Source organism: Chiloscyllium plagiosum, unplaced genomic scaffold, assembly GCF_037043375.1.
Source record: "Chiloscyllium plagiosum isolate Xiang-an unplaced genomic scaffold, Cpla_swu_hap1 HiC_scaffold_17, whole genome shotgun sequence".
NCBI lineage: Eukaryota > Metazoa > Chordata > Chondrichthyes > Orectolobiformes > Hemiscylliidae > Chiloscyllium > Chiloscyllium plagiosum.
In genome coordinates, this window is record NW_028270155.1 from 77,709,263 (window position 1) to 77,732,718 (window position 23,456).

The 23,456-nt window shown below is 40.4% G+C and overlaps 1 protein-coding gene across 4 annotated transcripts; it reads right to left on the reverse strand.

The window, feature by feature from the left end:
• Window positions 1-597: 597 nt before the first annotated feature.
• Window positions 598-9,007, reverse strand: LOC122558610 (natural cytotoxicity triggering receptor 3 ligand 1-like). Of its 4 annotated transcripts, none has more exons than XM_043707390.2 (5): window positions 8,841-9,005; window positions 8,411-8,731; window positions 6,334-6,633; window positions 4,210-4,275; window positions 598-1,844 (listed from the first exon to the last, which is right to left on the reverse strand). In XM_043707390.2, the coding sequence occupies exons 1-5, from the start codon at window positions 8,896-8,898 to the stop codon at window positions 1,816-1,818; spliced, it is 774 nt and encodes a 257-aa protein (XP_043563325.2). In that variant the 5' UTR covers window positions 8,899-9,005; the 3' UTR covers window positions 598-1,815. The 4 variants fall into 4 exon arrangements, 3 of the variants coding, with proteins under 3 accessions (XP_043563325.2, XP_043563324.2, XP_043563327.2); XM_043707389.2 differs by having other exon boundaries at window positions 4,210-4,317; window positions 8,841-8,999; XM_043707392.2 differs by lacking the exon at window positions 8,841-9,005 and adding an exon at window positions 7,649-7,715 and having other exon boundaries at window positions 4,210-4,317; window positions 8,411-8,520.
• Window positions 9,008-23,456: the final 14,449 nt, after the last annotated feature.

Below are 23,456 nucleotides of genomic sequence, written 5' to 3' on the forward strand. Positions count from 1 at the left end.
CAGCTTCAATCATACAGTTGAACATGTTGACAATGACTCACATTTTACAGAGCGGGGCTCACAAATCAATTTTTTAAATAGTTTGGAGGCGCCGGTCTTGGAATGGGGTGCACCCCATTAAAAATCACACAACACCAGGTTATAGTCCAATTGGTTTATTTGGAAGCACTAGCTTTCGGAGCGCTGCTCTTTCATCAGGTAGTTGTGGAGTATAAGATCATAAGATATAGAATTTAGAGCAAAGGTTTCAGTGTGATGCAACTGAAATTATATGTTGAAAAACAGCTGAATTATTTGTAAAGTCTCTCATCTTTGAGAATGACCATGTTGATTTCAGTTCTTTCATATGTAAATCCCAGAACCATTTCTTAAAAGTTACATTTTCAAGTGAACTTTAACAATAGATGCCATGTCAGCTCAGATTGAAGGTGTAAGGTTAAAGTCTGTCTGTCTGTGTCCCAATGCTCAGACGGGTTAAATTGTTAACTGGTTAATCTGTACAAAATTCACATGCAGAGCTTTATAAGTAAGTTTCCAAAGAAATAATAAAAAGCTAGACCAGTAAAATATTTTATATCGAACATTGTGCAAGAAAAATAACTGAATGAAATGCCAACTCACATCTCAAATAAGTTGGCAGAGCTTTAATTCCATAAAATACAAAAATTGGTTTTTCAGATGAACCACAAACTAATGAGTGTCTCCTTTAAACCAAACAATATAGACCACCATACTTTAAGTAGAATCTGCTTTCAATTGTAATTCTTCAAACACAGCAATGCACACAATCTTACATGTATTCATGCAGTTTTTGAGCAAAATAAGATTAATTCTGCAAGTACAAATTCACCCCACAAACTTCTATGTGTGTGCTTGCATGTAGGTGTGTGCTTGTGGGGGCTGTGAGTGTTTGTGAGACATTATGTCTGTGCTGTGTGATTTTTAACTTTTAACTGTTAGTTTAAGAAGCTCAGTTCAAACAGATAAGCTAAGACTATAACAAAATTGCTTTATGGTGGAAAAAGGGAGCATAGGAAGGAAATCACTTTGCAAGCAACAACTTTACTTTATATTAGTTGACACTATTAGAACTTATTGGGTGCTTTCAAAAGATCACAATTCAAGCAACGACATGATCTAAATACATGAAAACTGCACTTGAGGACTGTCATCACTATGATGAATGTAACAGTAAAGATGATGTTCACCATTTTTGACATGCAAAGGCAGATGAAAAGTAAAACTGATTAACTGATTAATCTGTACTAAATTCATGTGCAGAGCTACATAAGTGTAAGTTTCCAAATAAATAATAAAAAGCTAGACCAATAAAATATTTTATATAGTACATTGTGCAAGAAAAATAACTGAATTAAATGCCAATTCACACCTGCAAATAAGATGACAGAGCTTTAATTCCATAAAATATAAAAATTGGTTTTTCAGATGAACCACAAACTAATGAGTGTCTCCTTTGATCCAAACAATATAGACCACTATACTTTAAGCAGAATCTGCTTTCAGTTGTAATTGTTCAAAACACAGCAATGCACACAGGAAATTGCACTCACAACTTTATGGAAATCGAAACCAAATGAAATCTCATACAGTTACAGCAAGATTTGAAACAACAAAAGGTAAATTTGATGTACATTGTTTAAATTGGTTTTAAATGTTTTATTACTTCACATTGCTCCATTGTTTTTTCTGACTGAGGTTGACATATTTTGTGCATAAATCCATTTCTTTCACTGTTATGTGTTGCTGCACTGTCATAGTTTGTTCTCAACTTTTGTTTCCGCAGATCAACTTGTTCTATTTTTCCACATATGTATTATTACTTCCTGCACAGATTGTATAAGCAAAAATAATTAAAGTTCACAAGTTTTGGATTTAATTCTAAATCAGTCAATGTGTAACAACTTTCAATGCTGTACTGATGAATATTACATATTGATGAAATTAACTTCCCATTTTATGTTCAAAGTTCTGCAAACACGGAAAGTAAAATAATTGCCCTTGGATTTCTGCCTTAATTATTTCAGGAAAGCACACAGAGAACACCAGGATTAATGAATTTCAATATGTAAGAGGAGACCTTTAATGCCTTTGGCAGCACTTACTTTTGGAACAACCAAGTCACTTAGTGCAAATCTACTACTATCTGCCAGTAACACCACATGGTCTTTTTTCACAACTTCTATTGTATTTAGCTGATTAGATCATTATGCAGATATTCTTTTTTTAATCTGTCAGACTGATCAAAACAACATGTTGGAAGGTACAATGTTTGGAACCACCAAGGATCAGACAATGTTGAGGTATCAGGACAGGTAGATGAAGTGGTTAAGAAGGTATATGGGATACTTACCAATATTAGCTGTGCCATGGAGTTTAAGAACAGGGAAGCTGTGCTGAACATATATTAAATGATGATTTGGTCACAGCTAGAGTATTATGTGCAGTTCTGGAATCCACATAATAGGAAGGATAAGCTAGCACTGGAGAAAGTGCAGAGGGACCTTATTATGATGCTGTAAAGTCTGGATAGTTTCAGTTATGAAGAGAAATTGGAAAGACTGTGATTGATTTCCTTCAATCAGCATAGATTGAGTGGGGAAATATTAGTGATGGATAAAACTTCCCCATGATGGAGTGGTCAATGACCATGTGGACATAGATTTAACATAAAGGGCAGAATGTTTTGAGCGGATGTGAGGAGAATCTTTTTGGATATAAATAACACTTGAAGTGGTCAAATGTTCATGTCATCCTGCAAAGCCATCAGAAAAAAAAATCAAATCTACCACTCTGATGAGTCTAGAAGGATCTCAGTAAGGCCTTTGATAAGGCTTCATATGGTCGGCTGCGACGGAAGGTTGGATCACAGGGCAAGCTGACAAACTGAAAACAAAATTGGCCTGAGGGTAAGAAGCAGAGGGTGATAGTGGAAGGATGATTGTCGGACTGGAGGCCTGTGACTAGTGGAATGTCTTGGGGTTGCTGCCGGGCCCACTACTGTTTGTGATCTAGATCAATGATTTGGATGAGAATGTACAAGGCATGATTGGAAAGTTTACTGATGACACGGTATCATGGATACTGAGGAAGGTTATCAGAAATTGCAGCAGGACCTTGATCAGCTGGGGATGTGGGGTTTAATCTAGATCGGTATGAGGTCTTACATTTTGGAGAGGCAAATCAAGGTAGGAGTTTTATGGTGAATGGTAGGACTTAAGGAGTGTAGTGGGATGTTGAAGCTCAGATTCACAGTTCTCATGAATGTGAAGTCAAGGGTAGAGAAGAATGTTTTGGTACACTGGCCTTCATCAGTCAGGGCATTGAGTATAGAGGTTGGGAAGTTATGTTGTAGTTTTACAGAATGTTGGTGAGGCTGGATTTGAAATACTGTGTTCAGTTTTGGTCACCTTGTTATGAGAAGGATGTTATTAAACTGGAACAAGTGCAGAAGAAATTTACAAGGATGTTGCCTGAATTATAGGGAGAGGTTGGACAAGCTCGAGCAGGAGACTGAGCGGGGACCTTAAAGAGGTGTATAGGAACATGAGAGGCATGTATAGGCTGAATGCGTTGTCTTTTTTCCAGGGTTGAAGAATCGAGGACTAGAGGGTGTCCATTTAAGGTTACAGGGGAAAGAATAAAAGGGAACCTGAGGGGCAACCTTTTTACACAGAGAGTGGTACGTTTATGGATTGAGCTGCCAGCGGAAGTGGTTGAGGGGGATACATTAACAACATTTAAAAGGCATTTGGTCAAAAAATGGATAGGAAAGGCTTGGAAGGATATTGGTCAAATGCAGGGAAATGGGGTTAGCGTGGATGGACATTTTGGTCAGCATGAACCGGTTTGGGCCAAAGGACAGTTATAGGACTCTACGATTCTATGACTCAATGAAATCTACTGGCAACCTGAGAGAAAAAAAAATGTAAAGTCAGAACTATTTCAGAGTCAGATGTTCTGGAGGCAAATGAATGAAATGAAGAAACCAGGTTGGCTGCTGTAAAAATCTTGCATCCTTGCTCAGCATTGGATATGTTGAAATTTGCAAAACATCCATTTTAATTTACATTTTGCTAGATATTCTGCTCTGCATCCTCAATATCTCTTGCAATCCAATATTCACAGTATACCAATGGTGGGTTATTAAGTTTAGACGAAAAGCAGAAAATGATAGTCTGTAAGCATTACCTTTCACTTTAAGATGTTTAGCATAATCAGCAATGATAAGTGTCAGAGCGAGAATCATGAAGAAACCTAATATAAATTGAGGAATCAAAGGAATGTTGAACCTGTGGACTAAAATATAGGATTTAGAGTAGTCATTGAATTATTATAGATAGCATGCCCTAACTAAAATTCTATGAAACAAAAACATTCAATATTCAATAAACAATTGAAATAAATTGATCCATAATTTCAGTATCACTACCTGCAAAGTGACAAGCATCATGAATATTAGACTGGAGTCCATAGCTAAAAATTGTTCTGTGGATTGTTTTCTTTACTTTAAACAGGAAAAAAACCTTACAAAATTTAAGGATGTTTCATAACAAACAATTCTGCATGAACACAACAAATTCTTGATGGAAATTGATCTACTTTCAACTGAGCTAAGTAAAATATAATTGGAGAGCAAAGTGCAATAAATTATTAATTCAATCTCTTGCAAAAGAACAACATGGCATTGGGCAGCACGGTAGTTCAGTGGTTAGCACTACTGTCTCATAGTGCTAGGGACCTGAGTTCAATTCCCACTTGGGCAACTGTCTATGTGGCATTTGCATATTCTCCCTGTGTCTTTGTGGGCTTCCTCCCACAGTACAAAGATGTGCAGGTTAGGTGAATTGGCTATGCTAAATTGCCCGTAGTGTTGGGGGTGGGGGGTAGTGGAGGATCGCTTTTGGACTTGTTGGGCTGAAGGGCCTGTTTCCACACAGTAGGTAATCTAATCTTGTCCTGATTTGAAGTTTATCTCTTACATTGCTAATATGATAAATCTCCAGGCTAATTTGAACAACACAGCTGCAGAACAATTAATTTTATATGTGAAATATTTTGAAAGTGTCATAATCTACATATAATTTGTGGAGTTATCAGATCTTAAAGTCACCTGCACAATCAATACATCCATCACAAAATATTGTTCTTGAAGGGATTTTAATAATTAATTGATTTCATCTGAATGCATTAGATTGGAAATTTGAAAGATGTTTCTTTCTTTAGGTAGAGGACAATTAGCCCAGATAAAATGATTTTTCAAAAAAAAAAAATCAGCATCAAAATGACAGTCATGTTAATTAACAACAAGTAAAAAAAGTAGGAGCATTATGTGCATTACCATGAATACAATAAAGTTGAAGGTAAAATCATAGTGAAATTATAGTTGTGGTATGTAAGGAGTATTTTTAATCATGGTATGATAACCATCCTTTTGCATTGAAGGATAATAATCAAATACCAACATTGAACTGTAATTCCAAGGTGTAAAGATACTTTTCAGATATGCAAATACCAAAAAAGAGACTTGCCCATAGATTTTTGTATTTACGTACAGTAAAATGACAATAAATGTCTAATTAAGAAAATAAATGGTTATAATTATTGCCAAAGATGAATGGTTAAAGTCAATCTTCATAGTTAGAAGTAAGGAGAAAATGAGGACTGCAGATGCTGGAGATCAGAGCTGAAAAATGTGTTGCTGGAAAAGCGCAACACGTCAGGCAGCATCCAAGGAGCAGGAGAATCGACGTTTCGGGCATAAGCCCTTCTTCAGGTTAGAAGTAAGCTAAAACATAGGTTAAAGAGCATAAGTAAGCTACTATAGTAAGAAACCCTCTCGCAAAATCTACAATTCAGAGAATTCGGAAGTAGCTGAAGAAGGAAGTCTTGATTGAGAGGCAAACAACTATAAATGTTTCCGTAAAGATGTTTTTAAAGTCATAGATCCATGGGCAGTTAGATAATGAATGATTTTCTGACCGTATTTTTGATGCAGACATACATGCTGCATTGGACACCATAGTTTTCACTAGACATTCAGAAATTTCCAACGATAAAAAAAAGAAACCGAAAAATCATAATCTGTTGCGAGCTAGTTTCATATCACACAGTGTTACCTACACCACTTGCTCCAAGCCTACTTTTCTTATGCAGGTCAGAAATGTGTAATTGCAAGGATTTAAAAAAAATTGACATACGGTTAAATGTTTTAAAAATGACGGGAAGCCATGGACAGCTTTGAAAGGAGGCGCTTGCCATTCAATAGCATGTTTGTTAGCATCCTGTAAAAATAAATCATAAATAAAGGCTCACCTTTCCGATTTGAGACAAAGAAAGTGCTGCGGACTGGAATCGGAAGCGTGCGGTGAGTGACCTGACAGGTAATATTGTGGGCAGCACGGGTGACTTCCATGTAGCTGGTAAGTTCATAAAGTCCTTTGGAATTCAAGTGCTTCAGAGCCATTATCCCCTTGGTAACATGAAGGCCATCCTTGTACCAAGTTAGATTAATACTGTCTGGGTAAAAAGCAGCCGTTTTGCACAAGACAATTAAAGTTCCGGGAACACTGTTCTCAGGTGATTTGGAGATAATTTTCAATGGAATTGGAGGAACTGCAAAATAAAAACCGCAAAAGAAAATAACATCAGAAGCAGCCATCTGGCAATGTCCAGACGTTTCTTTTCACAGTGAAACACTGTAAAGACTGGGCGCTGGTAATTCAGTTGCACATGCGACGGCTCTCCCTGATAATCTGCATCAGGGTTGGCTTTAAATTAACCGTAAATTTGGACTAAACCCCTCACAGAATAACTGAGAAAAAATGACTAAGTCAGTGACCGTGCATCTCTTGAAAGCAATTCGGTTACCGTGGAAAATAACAGCCTCGAGTCTAAGCCACGAAATATTTACTTGCGCATTAAATCAGATTTAGGAAACAAGGCAGAATTAAGGGAAAAGGTAACGGAGGGCGGAAATGCAAATAACACGATTTGCATTGTTTTATTATTTTTGATAAAATAAGAATAATGAAATACTGAAGGAATGAGCCCCAATGTTATGTTTTTCTGTGCACCAGAAGGTGTCTGGTAAAACGGCTCTCAGTGCTGCCTCACACAGAGGCCTGGGTTGCATTCCGGCCATGTGTGTCTCTAAGGAGTTTGCACATTCTCCCCACATGGAGTCCCTCCAGCTGCTCGGTTTCCTCCCCAGTCCAAAGACGTGCAGATTCGGCGGACTGGCCAGTGACCTGCAGGATGGTTGGATTAGCCATGGTAAAAACGTAAGGGTTGGGGATGGGTCTTTGTAGGGACGCTCATTGGAAGGTGGGTACAGACGCGATGGGCTAAATAGCCTGCACGGTAGGTATTCCATGATTCTAAAACTCATCACAAGGCAGACACCAGCCTTACACTGAAATATCAAATCCTGATTGTAGTTGAGCGAGTTTAGTGGGCAACTTTGAGGTCACTACAACAACAAATAAACAAATACCGCCCCCCGAATTATTTAAATGGCAAGTGTCTCGATGAGGGGATGTGAATTGTGAGATCGAATCCTTGATTCCTCATTTCATCTCCATGTGCCGATTTTATAAATTATTCTCCAATATCCAAAACCTGGTGTTACCGTGCATCATAATCATCATCTGCACAGCGAAACCCAACTCGAAATGGTAAAGATTCATAGGAGCCTTCTGGATTGATAAAGAGAGACACAAATTAATGTTTTGCTTCAATACACTGGGAATACCATTTCCAAAGGTTGGTGAAAGTAATATTCGATTTTCACCGGACACATTACTGTAGATGCTTGGTTCAGGAATAATATTTTATACTTAATTAGATATTTCTTCACATTCGAATCTCAGTTGGATAGTGCTTTTTATGAAGCATTAAGAGAGCAATTTCTGTGAATTCACATCTATCCCTCAGCAAGGTCTTGAGCGATAGTGGAAAAGGGGTGAAAACAGTTGCTCATTATCCAACATTTCTCGTGGTACATTCGTGTTTTTGAGTGGAAATATATATCAGAAGGACACTTTCAATTTGTGATAACAGTGTCTACAATTTAAAGTAATTGCAGGGTTTATCGCAAGCGCTTCATCAATTGGGAGATGAAAGGGGTTACATTTCAGTTCTCGGTCAGTTTCTAGGTCAGTCAAAACGGTGTTTAATTTAAGAGATTATATCAGACGAATCTCCTGTTACACGTTTCTTGTGTGTCCTTTCTGTTATTCAGTGCATCATTTTCAATGACAGTGGATTTATTCAATATTTTTCAGACCGGAAAGCAGACGCCAATGTTCATGGATCATCTCATTTAAAATAAACGCTTAGTATTGTGTGCTGTTGATATCATGTGAAATAATTTGCTATACATTGTACTTACCATAGATAACAAGCCTTGACCCAGTTCCATTTACAATGGGGCCATCCGGATGTTTTACTCCACAGTAATAGACTCCAGAGTCATCGGCCTTGACGTTTAAGAGTTGCAGAGAGGCTTCACCTTTCTTCAAAGGGAGAAATCGTTTCCTGCCGTCAGATCCTGACTGCAGAAGTTCGGTATCGCCGAGTTTCCACCAACTGATAGTCACATTGGATTGATCGCGAAAAAGAGGGAATGCGCAGTAAAAGGTAAAGCTTTCACCTTCGACAGCGTATGCACTTTCGGGGGTTTGAGACACTTTCATCTGACCATTTGCGACAGCTGTTTGGAACAAAATGGAAACGCCAAATCGGTATATTACATAGCACCAAAGGCAAGGTTGAAATGAGAAAGGACAAATCTCCAGCGGGAGAGAATGAGAAATGTATACCTGCAGAAATAATGACAAAAATATTTACAACTGGAGACAACACAATGCCGGATACCATTGTGAACAATCAAAATATCAAATCTCAGTCAGGAACGACAGAGCGGATCTTGCTTGGAAATATCACATGGAAGGAACTGCCCAAAGTGATTTCATCTGCTGGATGTCAACTCGAGACAAAAATTACCAATGGCGGGATGGCAAACCCATCTCAACGTACATCGTCAGCATATTTGAATAATGCATGCATTGAGGCCAAGCTTTGTTATTGCATTGATCAATCTGACTTCCGACCTAGAGTCATAGAGATGTGCTGCACGGAGACAGTTCAACTGGCAATGGGGTACATTTAGGGGTATGCGTGGGTTGCGCTTCGGCGGGGCAGTGTGGACTTGTTGGGCCGAAGGGCCTGTTTTCACACTGTAAGTAATCTAATCTAATCTAATCTAATCTAATCTAAACTGACTATGCCGACCAGATATCCGAAATTCATCCAGTCCCATTGGCCCAGTAGACAGTTCCTATTCATATAGCTGTCCAGATGCCTTTCAAGTGTTACAGTTGTGCCAACCTCCACCACTTCCATGGCAGTGTATTCCATACATGTACCACCCTCTACATTAAAACGTTGCCCCTTAGGTCCTATTTAAATCTTTCCTCTCTCACCTTAAACCTATGCCCTCTAGTTTTGGACTCCCCCATTTTAGGGAATAGGCCTTGCCTATTTACTCTATCCTTACCCCTCATGGTTTTGTAAACTTCTGTAAGGTGCCCCTCAGTCTCCAATGCTCCACTGAAAACAGCCCCAGCTTATTCAGCCTCTTCCAATAGCTCAAACTCTCTAACCTTGGCAACACTCTTTAAATCTTTTCTGAACCCTTTAGAGTTTCACAACATCCTTCCTATAGCAGGGAGACCAGAATTACACAGTATTCAAAAAGTGGCCCAACCAATGTCCTGCACAGCTGCAACATGACCTTCCAACTCCTATACTCAATGCTGTGACCAGTAAAGGTGAGCATTCGAAACACCTTCTTCACTATCCTATCTGCCTGCGACTCCACTTTCAAGGATCTATGAATCTGCACTCCAAGGTCTCTCTGTTCAGTAGGATCTGTCGTTAGGTGTATAAGTCCTGTCTTGATTTGCCTTTTCAAAATGCAGCACCTTACATTGATCTCAATTAAACTCCATCGGCCAGTCCTCGGCCCATTGGCCCATCTGATCAAGATCCTGCTGTCCTCTAATGTAACCTTCTTCATTGTTCAGAACACCTCCAATTATGGTGTAGTCTGCAAACTTACTAACTGAACCTCCTATGATCACATCCAAATCATTTATATGAATGACAAAAAGCAGTGAACCCAGTACCGATCCTGTGGCACATTGCTGGTTGAATAATTAAAGGTATTGTCTTAATGTCACACGTGGTTTCATCACAGGCCTAACATTCTTTTGGAAATTAATGGCACTTTATAAGAATTTAAATATTCTTCATCTTTATCCTCGGTGATGGGTAATAAAGTGTGGTAGTATAGCAAATATACTGAGCTTTCAGGCAACAAATCGTATATAGAAAAATGATCTATATAATACAGTAACAAAACAGCTGGCTGGTCATTAGCAAGATGACTATGAGGTGAAGAGACTTTCTGTCTCTTCATAAGTTTATAAAATCCTCCTGAGATAAAAATTGACGGCAAGATCTTTTGCTTGTGTTAAAAAAATGAAAGAAGATAAAGTTGCTAAGCTGATGGACAAATGATAATGAAAAATAAGGAAATTCCCAAACCCTGAAATAATATTTTGCAATTCCCGTTATGGTCAATGGTATTAAAACGAATCCCAAGAATAATAAAAATCAAGTGTCAAAAGTCCGAGGGAACTTTGAGCAATCACTATCACTGAATTTAAAGCAAACATTACACTTCCTAGTGAAAGTGAGGATGAAAGGTCCCTTAAACCAATCCTTGAATCATATTGGAAATGATTACAGAAATAGAGGAGGCATGGGTTGCAATATTTAAAAATATGCTATTTTCTGGAAAGGATCCAATAAATTGGAACACAACAGATTAGATGGAAAGGAAGGAGACAACCATGAGGAAGCTATAGATCCCCAAGTCCGAGGTCTCTCAGTGGGAATATATTATAGTCCATTTTTAAAGTAGCAGCAGCAGGACATTTAGAAAACCATAGCATGATTATATAAAAGTGAGGAATGTATTGGAGTAGGTGAGGGAAGTATTGGAGCCAATGTACTCAAAAGGTCTTTTTTCCTGTTCTGTCATAACTTTATGATTCCATGAAATCGAGTAGGAATGCTGGCATGTAAAGGAAATAGTGTGAAATAGACACTATTTGTGTGAAAAGCAACAATGTGAACAGGGGGAGACTGTCAAGACAGCGAACTTGGACTTTGAAAGATAATCAGTGTAATGCGTCAGATTAAAAAAAAAATTAGCAAAGTACATCATTGCATTGATAGGGGATTGACTAACAGGAAGCAGAGTGTTATTTTGTGGCTTGACATTAACATCTGAGATGTCAAAAGGTTAAAGGCTTAAATTATTTAGAATAAATAATACTGTATTAAGTGAATGGCAAGTTTATTTTTATCAGAATTTGTTGTTGCACAGTCACAGATACAAAAATAATTTGTGAGAAGAATGCAAACCCCTAACAAAATATTAGACCAAGAAGTGAATGAGTCAAAAATGGCAGAAGGAGCATAATACGATAAATTGTGGAGTTGACCACATTAGTGAGGACAACAGAAAAACAGATTAGTTAAATGGACAGAGGTTGCTGAGTGCTGATGTGGTCCTATTACTCATGTGTTGAATTGCAAAAGGTTGGCATGACAAATAGTGTAATTAAAGACTCGATTGGCACATTAGCATTCAAAGGTGAATAGAAATATCCAGAAGAACTATTAGAAAGGCTTAGAACATTAGACTGAACACTTCTAGGCTAATATGTACAAATTTCCCACTAATATTTGAGGAGGAACAGTAGCAATAGTTCAGAGAAATTTAACTCAGTTGAGTCATGAGGTGCACATTTAGTCATTTAAGGAAGATTTGATTATGTTGGGCTAATGCTCATAGAAATGCCATGAACTTAGACTACCATTTTTATAAGAGCTCCAAATACCATAGTTACCTTGACTTCACCTTGTCACATCCTTCTTTCATCCTGTTCTCCGAGTTTCTTCATCTCTGTAGCATCTGTTTCAATGATGCCACCTTCCACTGGGCTGCCTCCTTTATGCCCTCCCTTTACATCAGCCATGGATTCACCCACCCCATTGTGATTGACATATCCTTTCAGCTGGTCAGAACTACCTCCCAACACTGCTGCCTTCACTCATTGCCCACCTCCCTGAGCAATGATAGGATTCCCCTCATGTCCTCACCTCCCAGCCCACTATTCTCTGCTTTCAAATGATTATTTCCAACACTTCTAGCAGTATGCCACCATTGTGGGCGGCACGGTGGCACAGTGGTTAGCACTGCTGCCTCGCAGCGCCAGAGACCCGGGTTCATTTCCCGCCTCAGGTGACTGACTGTGTGGAGTTTGCACATTCTCCCCGTGTCTGCGTGGGTTTCCTCCGGGTGCTCCGGTTTCCTCCCACAGTCCAAAGATGTGCAGGTCAGGTGAATTGGCCATGTTAAATTGTCCGTAGTGTTAGGTAAGGGGTAAATGTAGGGGTATGGGTGGGTTGCGCTTCGGCGGGTCGGTGTGGACTTGTTGGGCCGAAGGGCCTGTTTCCACACTGTAAAGTAATCTAATCTAATCTAATCTAATCAAACAAACCTTCATTTCCTCTCTCTTGTCAGCAATCCACAGGGACTGTTCCATGCTTGGCACCCCAGTCCACTCCTTTCACCACTCCTAGTGCTTCCTCACTCCCTCATGGCACACTCCTAGATAATTGCAGAAGGTGTTGCACTTTCCCATTGACTTCTATTATCCCGAGTCTCCAAGGCACTAAATGCACCTGATAGGTGAATCAATATTTTACTTGCTTTTCTTTCAATCTAGTCTACTGCATTTCCTGCTCACTTCTTTACCTGGAACTCCCAGTTGCTTGCTATTTCAATAAACCACCTCAGTCACATGGTAACATTTAGTACTGTCCCAGGTGCAACATTCCAATGAAGTACAATGGAAGCTCAATGAACAGCATCCCATTTTTCACTTTGCCACTTGACAGCCTTGACTTCTCAATATTGACTTCAATAAGATCTGAAACTGATCTGTCATCTATTTTCATTACATTCTCTCACCTCCCCCATCTTACACACCTTATTTGAGTCTGGTTTACTTTGCCCTTATTATAAACGACCTGCTTCCTCTCTTTCGCACTTAAACTTACCCATTTTGCAACACTTTCCCTCCTCCAATGTTAAAGCCTCCTTTCTATTTTATATTGGACCTCTACCTCTGGCAACAGTATAACAAAAGTCCATTTTCCTTTCAGTTCTGAAGAAGAGTCATGTCAGACTCGACAGGTTAACTCTGCTTCTGTCTCCATGATTGCTGCTAGACCTACTGCGTTTCTCCAGCATTCTCTGAGTTTCTATCAGATTCCCAGAAACCTCAGATATTTACCTTTCTTTCACCATTTTGAATGGCATGACTGTGGGAGAGCTGACCAGTTTCTGTTATGATATCAGAACATCACACTATGATAAAGCTTGATTCGGGACTAGCATATTCTAATTTAACATTAGAAAGAAATGTCATATCCAGATATTTACTTGGAGATGAAGACTCAACATTTCATGATTTTGAAACAAAAAGACAGTACTTTACTGTACAAGTTGGAACAGTAATGCAATCTACAGGACATGTATAACATATTACTAACAGCAGGAATTAGCATATGATAAATATAATGTAATACCTGTTATATCACCCCAAGGAATACATTAAATGTTAAATGAGACCTGGACGGGCACTGTGGATTTCTCAGTATTTCCTCTCAGATGCTGAAGCATAATGGGATATTATATTTCATTGTATTTCATATTGGACTGCAATTCTTTACTTGTATGAACTACTGTTGAAACCATTTCTCACAGTTTGCCCCACTAAACTCTGCTTCAAATATTGCTCTTGTTTTGGTTGTTTGACCTCCTGTCCTGAGTTCACGATCCAGTGGATTCTGAAAAACACTCTGGAGTACCCCTTCACCTGGAATGAGTGAATTGCCTTTTGAGGAAAGGCTACACAGGCAAGGCTATTTTCCTCTGGAATTTAGAATAATCAGAGGTGAATTAACTGAAGCATACAAGATCCTGAGAGGCTTGACTGGGTGGATATTGAAAGGATGTTTTCTACTGTGGGTGGATCTCGAATTAGTGGTCATAATTAGAAAATAAGGGGGCGTTCATTTAAAACAGAAATGGTTTGTGAGTATTTGGAATTCCATTCATCAAAAGGAAGTGGATGCAGAATCTTTAAATATTTTTAAGCAGAGGTAGATAGATCCTTGATTATTAAGAGACCATGCATGAATGTAGAGTTGAGGCTAAAATCAGGTCAGACTATTGTTGTTACTGTTCATGTATTCATATGCTCACTGGCACAACTCCAGAAGGTGTACCCTAAAATATATCTGGATGGATATATGAATAGGAAGGGTTCAGAGGGATGTGGGTCAAGTGCTGGCAAAAAGGACTAGATAGTTTAGGATATCTGGTCAGCATTGATGAGTTCGACCAAAGGGTCTGTTTCCATGCTGTACTTAGAGTCAAAGAGTCATAGAGATGTACAGCATGGAAACAGACCTTCGGTCCAACCAATCCATGCTGACGAGATATCCCAAACCAATCTAGTCCCACCTATAAGCACCTGGCCCATATCCGTCCAAACCCTTCCTATTCATATACCCATCCAAATGCCTCTGAAATGTTGCAATTGTACCAGCCTCCATCAATTCCTCTGGCAGCTCATTCCATACATGTACCAATCTCTGTGTGAAAAAGTTGCCCCTTATGTCTCTTTTATATCTTTCCCCTCTCACCCTAAACCTATACCCTCTCATTCTGGACTCCCCAACCCCAGGGAAAAGGCTCTGCCTATTTACCCTATCCATGCCACTCATAATTTTGTAAACCTCTGTAAGGTCACCCCTTGGCCTCCGACGCTCCAGAGAAAACAGCCCCAGCCTGTTCAGCCTCTCTCTATAGCTCAAATCCTCCAACCCTGGCAACATCGTTTCTGAACCCATTCAAGTTTCACAACATCTTTCCGATAGGAAGGAGACCAGAATTGCACGCAATATTCCAACAGTGGCCTAACCAATGTCCTGTACAGCTGCAACATGACCTCCCAACTCCTGTACTCAATACTCTGACCAATAAAGGAAAGCATACCAAATGCCTTCATCACTCTCCTATCTACCTGTGACTCCACTTTCAAGGAGTTATGAACCTGCACTCCAAGATCTGTTTGTTCAGCAACACTCCCTAGGACCTTACCATTAAGTGTATAATTCCTGCTAGCATTTGCTTGCCCATATGCAGCACCTCGCATTTATCTGAATTAAACTCCATCTGCCACTTCTCAGCCCTTTGACCCATCAGGTCAAGATCCTGTTGTAATCTGAGGTAACCCTCTTCGCTGTCCACGACACCTCTAATTTTGGTGTCATCTGCAAACTTACTAACTGTACCTCTTATGCTCACATCCAAATCATTTATGTAAATGACAGAAAATGGAGGGCCCAGCACCGATCCTTATGGCACTCCACTGGTCACAGGCCTCCAGTCTGAAAAACAACCCTCCACCACCACCCTCTGTCTTCTATCTTTGAGCCAATTCTGTATTCAAATGGCTGGTTCTGCCTTTATTCCATGAGATCTAACCTTGCTAATCAGTCTCCCATGGGGAACCTTGTCGAACGCCTTACTGAAGTCCATATAGATCACATCTACTGCTCTGCACTCATCAATCTTCTTTGTTACTTCTTCAAAAAACTCAATCAAGTTTGGGAGACATGATTTCCCACGCACAAAGCCATGTTGACTATCCCTAATCAATCCTTGTCTTTCTAAATACATGCTCATCCTGTCCCACAGGATTCCCTCCAACAACTTGCCCACCACTGAGGTCAGGCTCACCGGTCTATAGTTCCCTGGCTTGTCTTTACCACCCTTCTTAAACAGTGGCACTACGTTTGCCAACCTCCAGTCTTCCGGAACCTCACCTGTGACTATCGATGATACAAATATGTCAGCAAGAGGCCCAGCAATCACTTCTCTAGCTTCCCACAGAGATCTAGGGTACACCTGATCAGGTCCTGGGGATTTATCCACCTTTCTACATTTCAAGACATCTAGCACTTCCTCCTCTGTAATCTGGACATTTCACAATATGTCACCATCCATTTCCCTACAGTCTATATCTTCCATATCCTTTTCCACAGTAAATATTTATGCAAAATATTCATTTAGTATCTCCCCATTTTCTGTGGCTCCACACAAAGGTCACCTTGCTGATCCTTGAGGGGCCCTATTCTCTCCCTAGTTACCCTTCTGTCCTTAATGTATTTGTAAAAACCCTTTGGATTCTCCTTAGCTCTATTTGCCAAAGCTATCTCATGTCCGCCTTTTGCCCTCCTGATTTCCCTCTTAAGTAAACTCCTTCCGCCTTTATACTCTTCTAAGAATTCACTCGATCTATCCTGTCTATACCTTACAAATGCTTCCTTCTTTTTCTTAATGAAACCCTCAATTTCTTTTGTCATCCAGCATTCCCTGTACCTACCAGCCTTGCCTTTCACCCTAACTGGGATATACTTTCCCTGGATTCTTGTTATTTCAGTTCTGAAGGCTTCCCATTTTCCAGCCATCCCTTTACCTGCAAACATCTGCTCCCAATCAGTTTTGAGATTTCTTGCCTAATACCATCAAAATTGGCCTTTCTCCAATTTAGAACTTCAACTTTTAGATCTGGTCTATCCTTTTCTATCATTATTTTAAATCTAATAGAATTATGGTCGCTGGCCCCAAAGTGCTACCCCACTGACACCTCAGTTACCTACCCTGCCTTATTTCCCAAGAGTAGGTCAAGTTTTGCACCTTCTCTAGTAGGTACATCCACATACTGAATCAGAAAATTATCTTGTGCGCACTTAACAAATTCCTCTCCATCTAAACCCTTAACACTCTGGCAGTCCTAGTCTATGTTTGGTAAGTTAAAATCCCCTACCATAATCACCCTATTATTCTTACAGTTAGCTGATATCTCCTTACAATTTTGTTTCTCAATTTCCCTCTGACTATTACGGGGTCTATAATACAATCTCAATAAGGTGATCATCCCTTTCTTGTTTCTCAGTTCCACCCAAATAACTTCCCTGGATGTATTTCTGGGAATATCCTCTCTCAGCACAGCTGTCATGCTATCCCTTATCAAAAATGCCACTCCCCCTCCTCTCTTGCCTCCCTTTCTATCCTTTCGGTAGCATTTGTATCCTGGAACATTAAGCTGCCAGTCCTGCCCATCCCTGAGCCATGTTTCTGTAATTGCTATGATATCCCAGTCCCATGTTCCTAAGCATGCCTTGAGTTCATCTGCCTTCCCTGTTAGGCCCCTTGCATTGAAATAAATGCAGTTTAATTTATTTGTCCTACCTTTTCCCTGGCTGCCCTGATTGTTTGACTCACTTATGTTCTCAACTGGACCAGTCTCAGATTGATCTCTTTCCTCACTATCTCCCTGGGTCTCATCCCACTACCTTGCTAGTTTAAATCCTCCTGAGCAGCTCGAGCAAATTTCCCTGCCAGTATATTAGTCCCCTTCCAATTTAGGTGCAATCCGTCCTTCTTGTACAGGTCACTTCTACCCCAAAAGAGATTTCAATGATCCAAAAATGTGAATCCTTTTCCAATACACCAGCCCCTCAGCCATGCATTCATCTGCTCTATCCTCCAATTCCTGCCCTCACTAGCTCGTAGCACCGGGAGTAATCCAGATATTACTACTCCTGAGAACCAGCTTTTAAAATTTCTGCCTAACTCTCTGTAATCTCCCTTCAGAATCTCAACCTTTCCCCTTCCTATGTCGTTAGTTCCAATGTGGACAATGACCTCTTGCTGGCCCCTCTCCCCTGTGAGAACATTCTGCACCCTCTCTGAGACAACCTTGATCCCGGTACCAGGGAAGCAACACACCATTCTGATTTTTAGCTGCTGGGCACAGAAATGTCCGTCTGTACCTCGGACTAGAGATTCTCCAAGACTTTATGACTCTACGACTCTAAACCAATCTGAAGCTGTTCCTGAATTCTCACTGAGCTCTAATTCGATCGATTTTTGGACTAAAGTATTATTTATGGCTTTTATACCACACTGTCAGCTGTTCTGGCCTGTTGGTGGCACAAGGCTTCCTGGGAATCACAACCCTGTCCTGGACATTTCCTAAACAGGCACATCCTCTCCCACTTTACTGAACTATCTGGCTTACCCAACTCTCAGGTTTGCACTGAATTTCATCAGCAGTAATCTTCTTTCTGGCTGCACAAAGTAACCGTGCACTTAAAGCTAATTGGGTGTACAGGAACCACATCCAATCATTCTACCATGCCTCATGGTAGTTAAAGGGTCAGGGTAGTTTCGGACGGTCAGGGATGATCAGATGGTTGGTGATATTCAGTGCAGAATGGACCGTATCAGGTCAGATAGTAAGGGTATTCTTGGTTTATGGTTGTTCACTAAGAAGTTTGAAGACATACTTGGGGTTGTGGTCCTGTGTTTCGAGGTGCACTGGAAGTGCACTGGAAGTGTCCATATCTGTGAATCCAGAGACCTGAGTTCAAATCCTATGTGGTCCAGAAGTGTGTATTAACACCTTTGAATAGGTTCAGCAGGAAAGTATCATTATCCAGGAATAAGTGAAGATTTCAGTCTGTCTAATATTTCCTGATTAACTATGCAGGGAAGTGATTGTCCTAATTGTCTGACTCCAGTTCAGATTTGGAGATCTTTGTGAGTGTCCCAAGAAGCTGTAAAATTACACCTCAGAATGTAAATCTTCCAGGCAATTCCCACAAATGTCATCATGTTCGGACTCCCTCAATGACCCTATGTGCAACTTTGTCTGATGATTTGGAGGCCAGATAATTTCATGCTTTAATTGTACCTATCTTGCAGCAATTGGATTGCTGTTGTACTTGTGAATGTTCCCGAATCAATTCTGCATTCCAATTTTGTCAGGTCATTCAATTTGGCTTTCCACGAAATGGGCAGGACTGTGTCTTTGGCAAGCTATATCAGAGTTGATCAGCATGGTGGAATATAGGATACATTCCATTTTTATGGCACTCACTGTCAAATGACAAATGCAAATCCCTATTCTCTCAATGATACGGAAAGGATGAAGAGCTGCTGGTTGTGTGGCATTGAAGGGGGGTAGGATTTATGGCTAGGTGAATGTGTAAGTAGGTTGGCTTTTCAATGTAGTTGGAAGTAAGTTGGCAAGTGGGTAGAGTGGATGGAATATGCGCATGGGAAATTAGAGTAGTTGCTAACTTGATAAGAATGCATAGAGTATGTCAGTGGATTAGTTTCACGAGACAAGAGATTAATTGTATAGGTGTTTCAGGTTAACAAGTGAGTCGGTGGGTGGGGTAGATGACTGGGAATGGTGGAGGTGGACAGGATTAATACCACATGAAAACAAACAATACAGTTTGGCTCGCATGGTCAAACCAGGTGGGAACCAGAACGTGAGCCCAAATTGGAACAGTAGCTCTCATTGATGAGCAGTATGACCATTCCTGATTGGAAACAATCAACACAGTTTGTGAATGATCAACTATCATCAGTTGGAAACTATCGTCACACGAAAACTTTACCTTCCCAAGAAAAGCAGTCATATTTAGTTTTCATTTTTACTTTAATCTTATTGTTATTATTTTTATTATCACTCTATTTGAATGAGATCTGTGTTAAATGTATTAGCATGTCAGCCACTAATGAATCAAGCCCATATAAATGGGCATGATTTGTGCAATCTTCAAAAAAGCTAAGTACAAATAAAAAGTAAAGAAAAGCCTTTACCTGGATGTTTCAAAAGTTTGTTTGGGAAGTGTTGGGTAACAGCTTAATTAAATGTCACGTAACCTGTACAAAGAATTAGTTTTCTTTTGCTTTTGTTTAAAATTTGCAATGATCTCCAGGAAATATGCTGCTGTTGGCATATTGTGTTTAATTTGGATAGTTTGCTGTTTGTCTTGTTTAGTTGTTTAGTCATATTCACTGAAATTCGATGCTGGCTGAGCAGGTCCGGGATAAAGCATTTTGGGGGAATAGAGAAGAAAACAATTTGACAAATTTCCACAGAATTCTGGCAGAAAAGCAGAAAATATGCTCCAAAATGTTACAGAATAATTTCAATTAAACATAAATAAATCAATCAAGCAGAAGCAAAGCTGTCTGGTAAATGGATGATTTCCAGCACCATGCCATTTTACATCACAACACAGATTTTTGCAATAATTATTTCCTTAGAGTGCCCAGCAACTGCATACTTTACATCTCAATGGATTCTAGCTTATTGATTTCATGCATAAATCTCTACATTTTTCTCTCTCCTGGGGCAGCAATACTGCACGTTCTTTACAGGTTGGAAAATGAAACAAACTACCTCGGTTCATGTCGTTTGTGAGGGTCAATCTGTTCTCAGCCTCACTGAAAGACAACAAAACAGAAGGTAGCCGAGGTAAAAACTTGGATTTCAGCTGGAGGCTGAGGTCAAGAACTGGCACCAACAGTACAAACAACCCAAGAGGTTTCTGGATAAGGAACCAAAGTGGAAATAGACATCCACAGTCAGAACCATCTTTGCCTCACAGCCATCAGCCAGTAAGTATAAAAATGTTCTCACGTAGGTGTTTACCTCCACCTACTGGTGTTATCGTGAAAACTTGTCTCACACTCTCCTCTTCCATGGTCGCTACGTCCTGGAGTGATTGTAATGATGTCATCCAGGTGGATCTCAAACAATATGGGGCTGTCAATCTGGTCCAGTCAGGAATCCCTGGCTGACAGATAAAAACAGGAGTGTTGGGATTTAAGGTTTGTCCTCATTCATCTGAAAACTGGTTGAATGGTAGGGTTTGGGGCCGCCCTCCCATCCCCCTTGTAAATTGCTGTTTCTCTGTATACAGCTGTTAATGTTAATTGTTTGCACACTGTGTACTGTTTAATAAAATAAATAAATAGGAGTGTCAAAAAAAAATAAACAGGAGTGTCCGAAGTTCTGTTCACCCTGAGAACTGGCTCTGAGGAAGCTGGACCAGTGTCAAGTACAATGCAGGTGTAAATAAAGGGTGACTTGGTGACAGGATTCTGACCTTTGTGGAGTGACCTCAGTGATGACAAGAGTGAGATTAATGATGTAACCATTCAAAAGTGCCTTCTTGCTGAAGCTCAGGTACAACAACTGGCTTTGTCACGAGAAACTACAGCAAGTAGAGCAAATGAGTTCCAGGGTATTCCGATGGGAGTGGACACCCTCACCAGCTGGCTGAGCTTGTGGGACACTGCTTGAGTGAAGGCAATTGCACAGCCTCACCCAGGACATATCCTGTACTGACGGACTCTACGTCAGCCCACAGCGAAACCTCAAAACAAAGCCAAGCCTCGACCAAACGGGGAACATTTTCTTTAGGATCCGGGCTGGCAAACCATTGTAGTTCCTGCCAAAATGTGGACCTGAGATGGCAACAAAAGTCCCACTTGGTCTGACGTGAGTAAGAGAGCTCATAGTTCGGTATTCAGGAAAGTGCACACACTGGAAAGCCCACCTTTTGGAACAGTTAAATTGCTGAGCAACATTTAATCAGAAACAATCAAAATAAACAGCTGGTTAAATGGTCACCCAGTTCTAATGGAGGTTGGTACCAGTGTGGCTGTATCTGTGATTGCAGAATCAGTCTTTAACAAAATTCACTCTGGACTCCAACCCATAAGTTTGTGTAAGAATTCGGTTCGACTGAGAACTTATACTGGTGAACCTTTATAGATGAAGGGTACACCTTTGGTTCCGGTCATGTATGTGAAGCAGCTAGTTCAGTTACAACTGATTGTAGTGAAAGGCTCCAGCCCAAGCCTGATGGGAGAGATTGGTTGAGAAAGAGTCACGTTGATTGGCTCAACATTTCTCAATTTGAAAATGGATGCCCAAGTGAAGGCCTAATTAAATACTAGAAGGTTTTCAGGATGGTCTAAGGACTGTCAAAGGAGCCAAGGTCACCTTGCATGTTGACCAGGAAGCAGTTTAACAGTTCTGCAAGGCCTGTCCAGTGCGATTTGCCTTACATGTGAAAGTAGCAGCAGAAAGCAGATGGCTGGAAAGTGAAGGAATCAATGAACCAGTAGGGTTTGCAGAATGAGCAGCATCGGTCATACCAATTGTGAAGCCCGGTGTGTCAGTTTGCCTTTGTGCAAATTTTAAACAAAAAGTGAACCACTTCTTGCAGTTGGATAAACACCCAATCCCTTGCATGGAGGACTTATACGCAAAGCTGGTGAGGCTCTGCTCTCATGAAGCTGGACATGTGCCTTGCGTATCTGCAATTGTGATTAGGTGAGAATTCCCAGAAGGCTGCTACAAGTAGTACCCATAAGGCTTTGCACCAATATACGAGACTGCCGTTTGGAATATTATCAGCTTGTGCCATTTTTCAGCGGCTGATGGAGAATATTTTACAAGGTCTACATCAGGTCGCCATTTATCTGGATGATGTGCTAATAACACGGGACATCAATAAAGTGCGATTAAAGAACTTGAACATAGTCTTTAGACATTTCTTCCAGGCGGGTGTACACTTTAGAAGGGAAAAATGTGTATTCCAGGAACACAAAGTGACCTACTGAGGCTACAGAGTTGAAAAGACCGGGTTACACCCTTTGGAAGATAAAGTGAGGACGATTAAAGGTGCCCTGGCTGCTACGTCTGTACCAGAGCTTAAGTCTTTCCTTGGACTGGAGCATTTTTGTAGAAAGTTCAGATGTAATCTGGCCTCCATATTGGCACTCTTATATCTGCCAGTGAAAAAGGGCAGACTTGGAAATAATCTCGGAGCCTAGATGTAGCCTTTAGGGAAATGAAGAAGCAGCAATCATCGTCAAAGGTGTTGGTACACTATGTTCCCAAGCAAGTCTGGTGCTGACATCCCTCCCCATATGGTATTGGCTTAATGTTGGCTCACAGGTGGCCCAATGGAGAGGAGCCCTCAATAGGTATGCTTCCCATCCTTGGCTGATGCAGAGAGCAAACATGTCCATTTAGAGAAGGAAAGTTTGGTGTGAGAAAGTTCCACCACTACCTTTATGGACGTAAATTTGTAATAGTAACAGACCGTACACCCCTGCTAGGGCTATTCAAAGAGAACAAGGCCGTGCTACCCATTGCTTCAGGTCAAATCCAGCGGTGTGCTCTTATTCTGAGTGCATATAATTACAGGTTGGAACACCTTTCGGGAAGCCAAGCAGCAAATATGGAAGCTTTGAGCCATCTCCAGCTCGCAGATACGCCACCGGTGGTGCTGCCACGGGAAGAGTCCATTCTAGTTTTGAGCTCTCTGGGCACCCTTCCCAT

What these genes read in the sequence shown, in the direction of transcription:
- LOC122558610 (XM_043707389.2), bottom strand. Translation starts at nt 8,898, where the DNA reads ATGGTATCCGGCATTGTGTTGTCTCCAGTTGTAAATATTTTTGTCATT. An exon ending in TTTTGTCATTATTTCTGCAG is followed by an intron (nt 8,732 to 8,840) that starts GTATACATTTCT and finishes TGTTCCAAACAG; the next exon opens with CTGTCGCAAATGGTCAGATG. An exon ending in CTTTGTCTCAAATCGGAAAG is followed by an intron (nt 4,318 to 6,333) that starts GTGAGCCTTTAT and finishes CCTATATTTTAG; the next exon opens with TCCACAGGTTCAACATTCCT.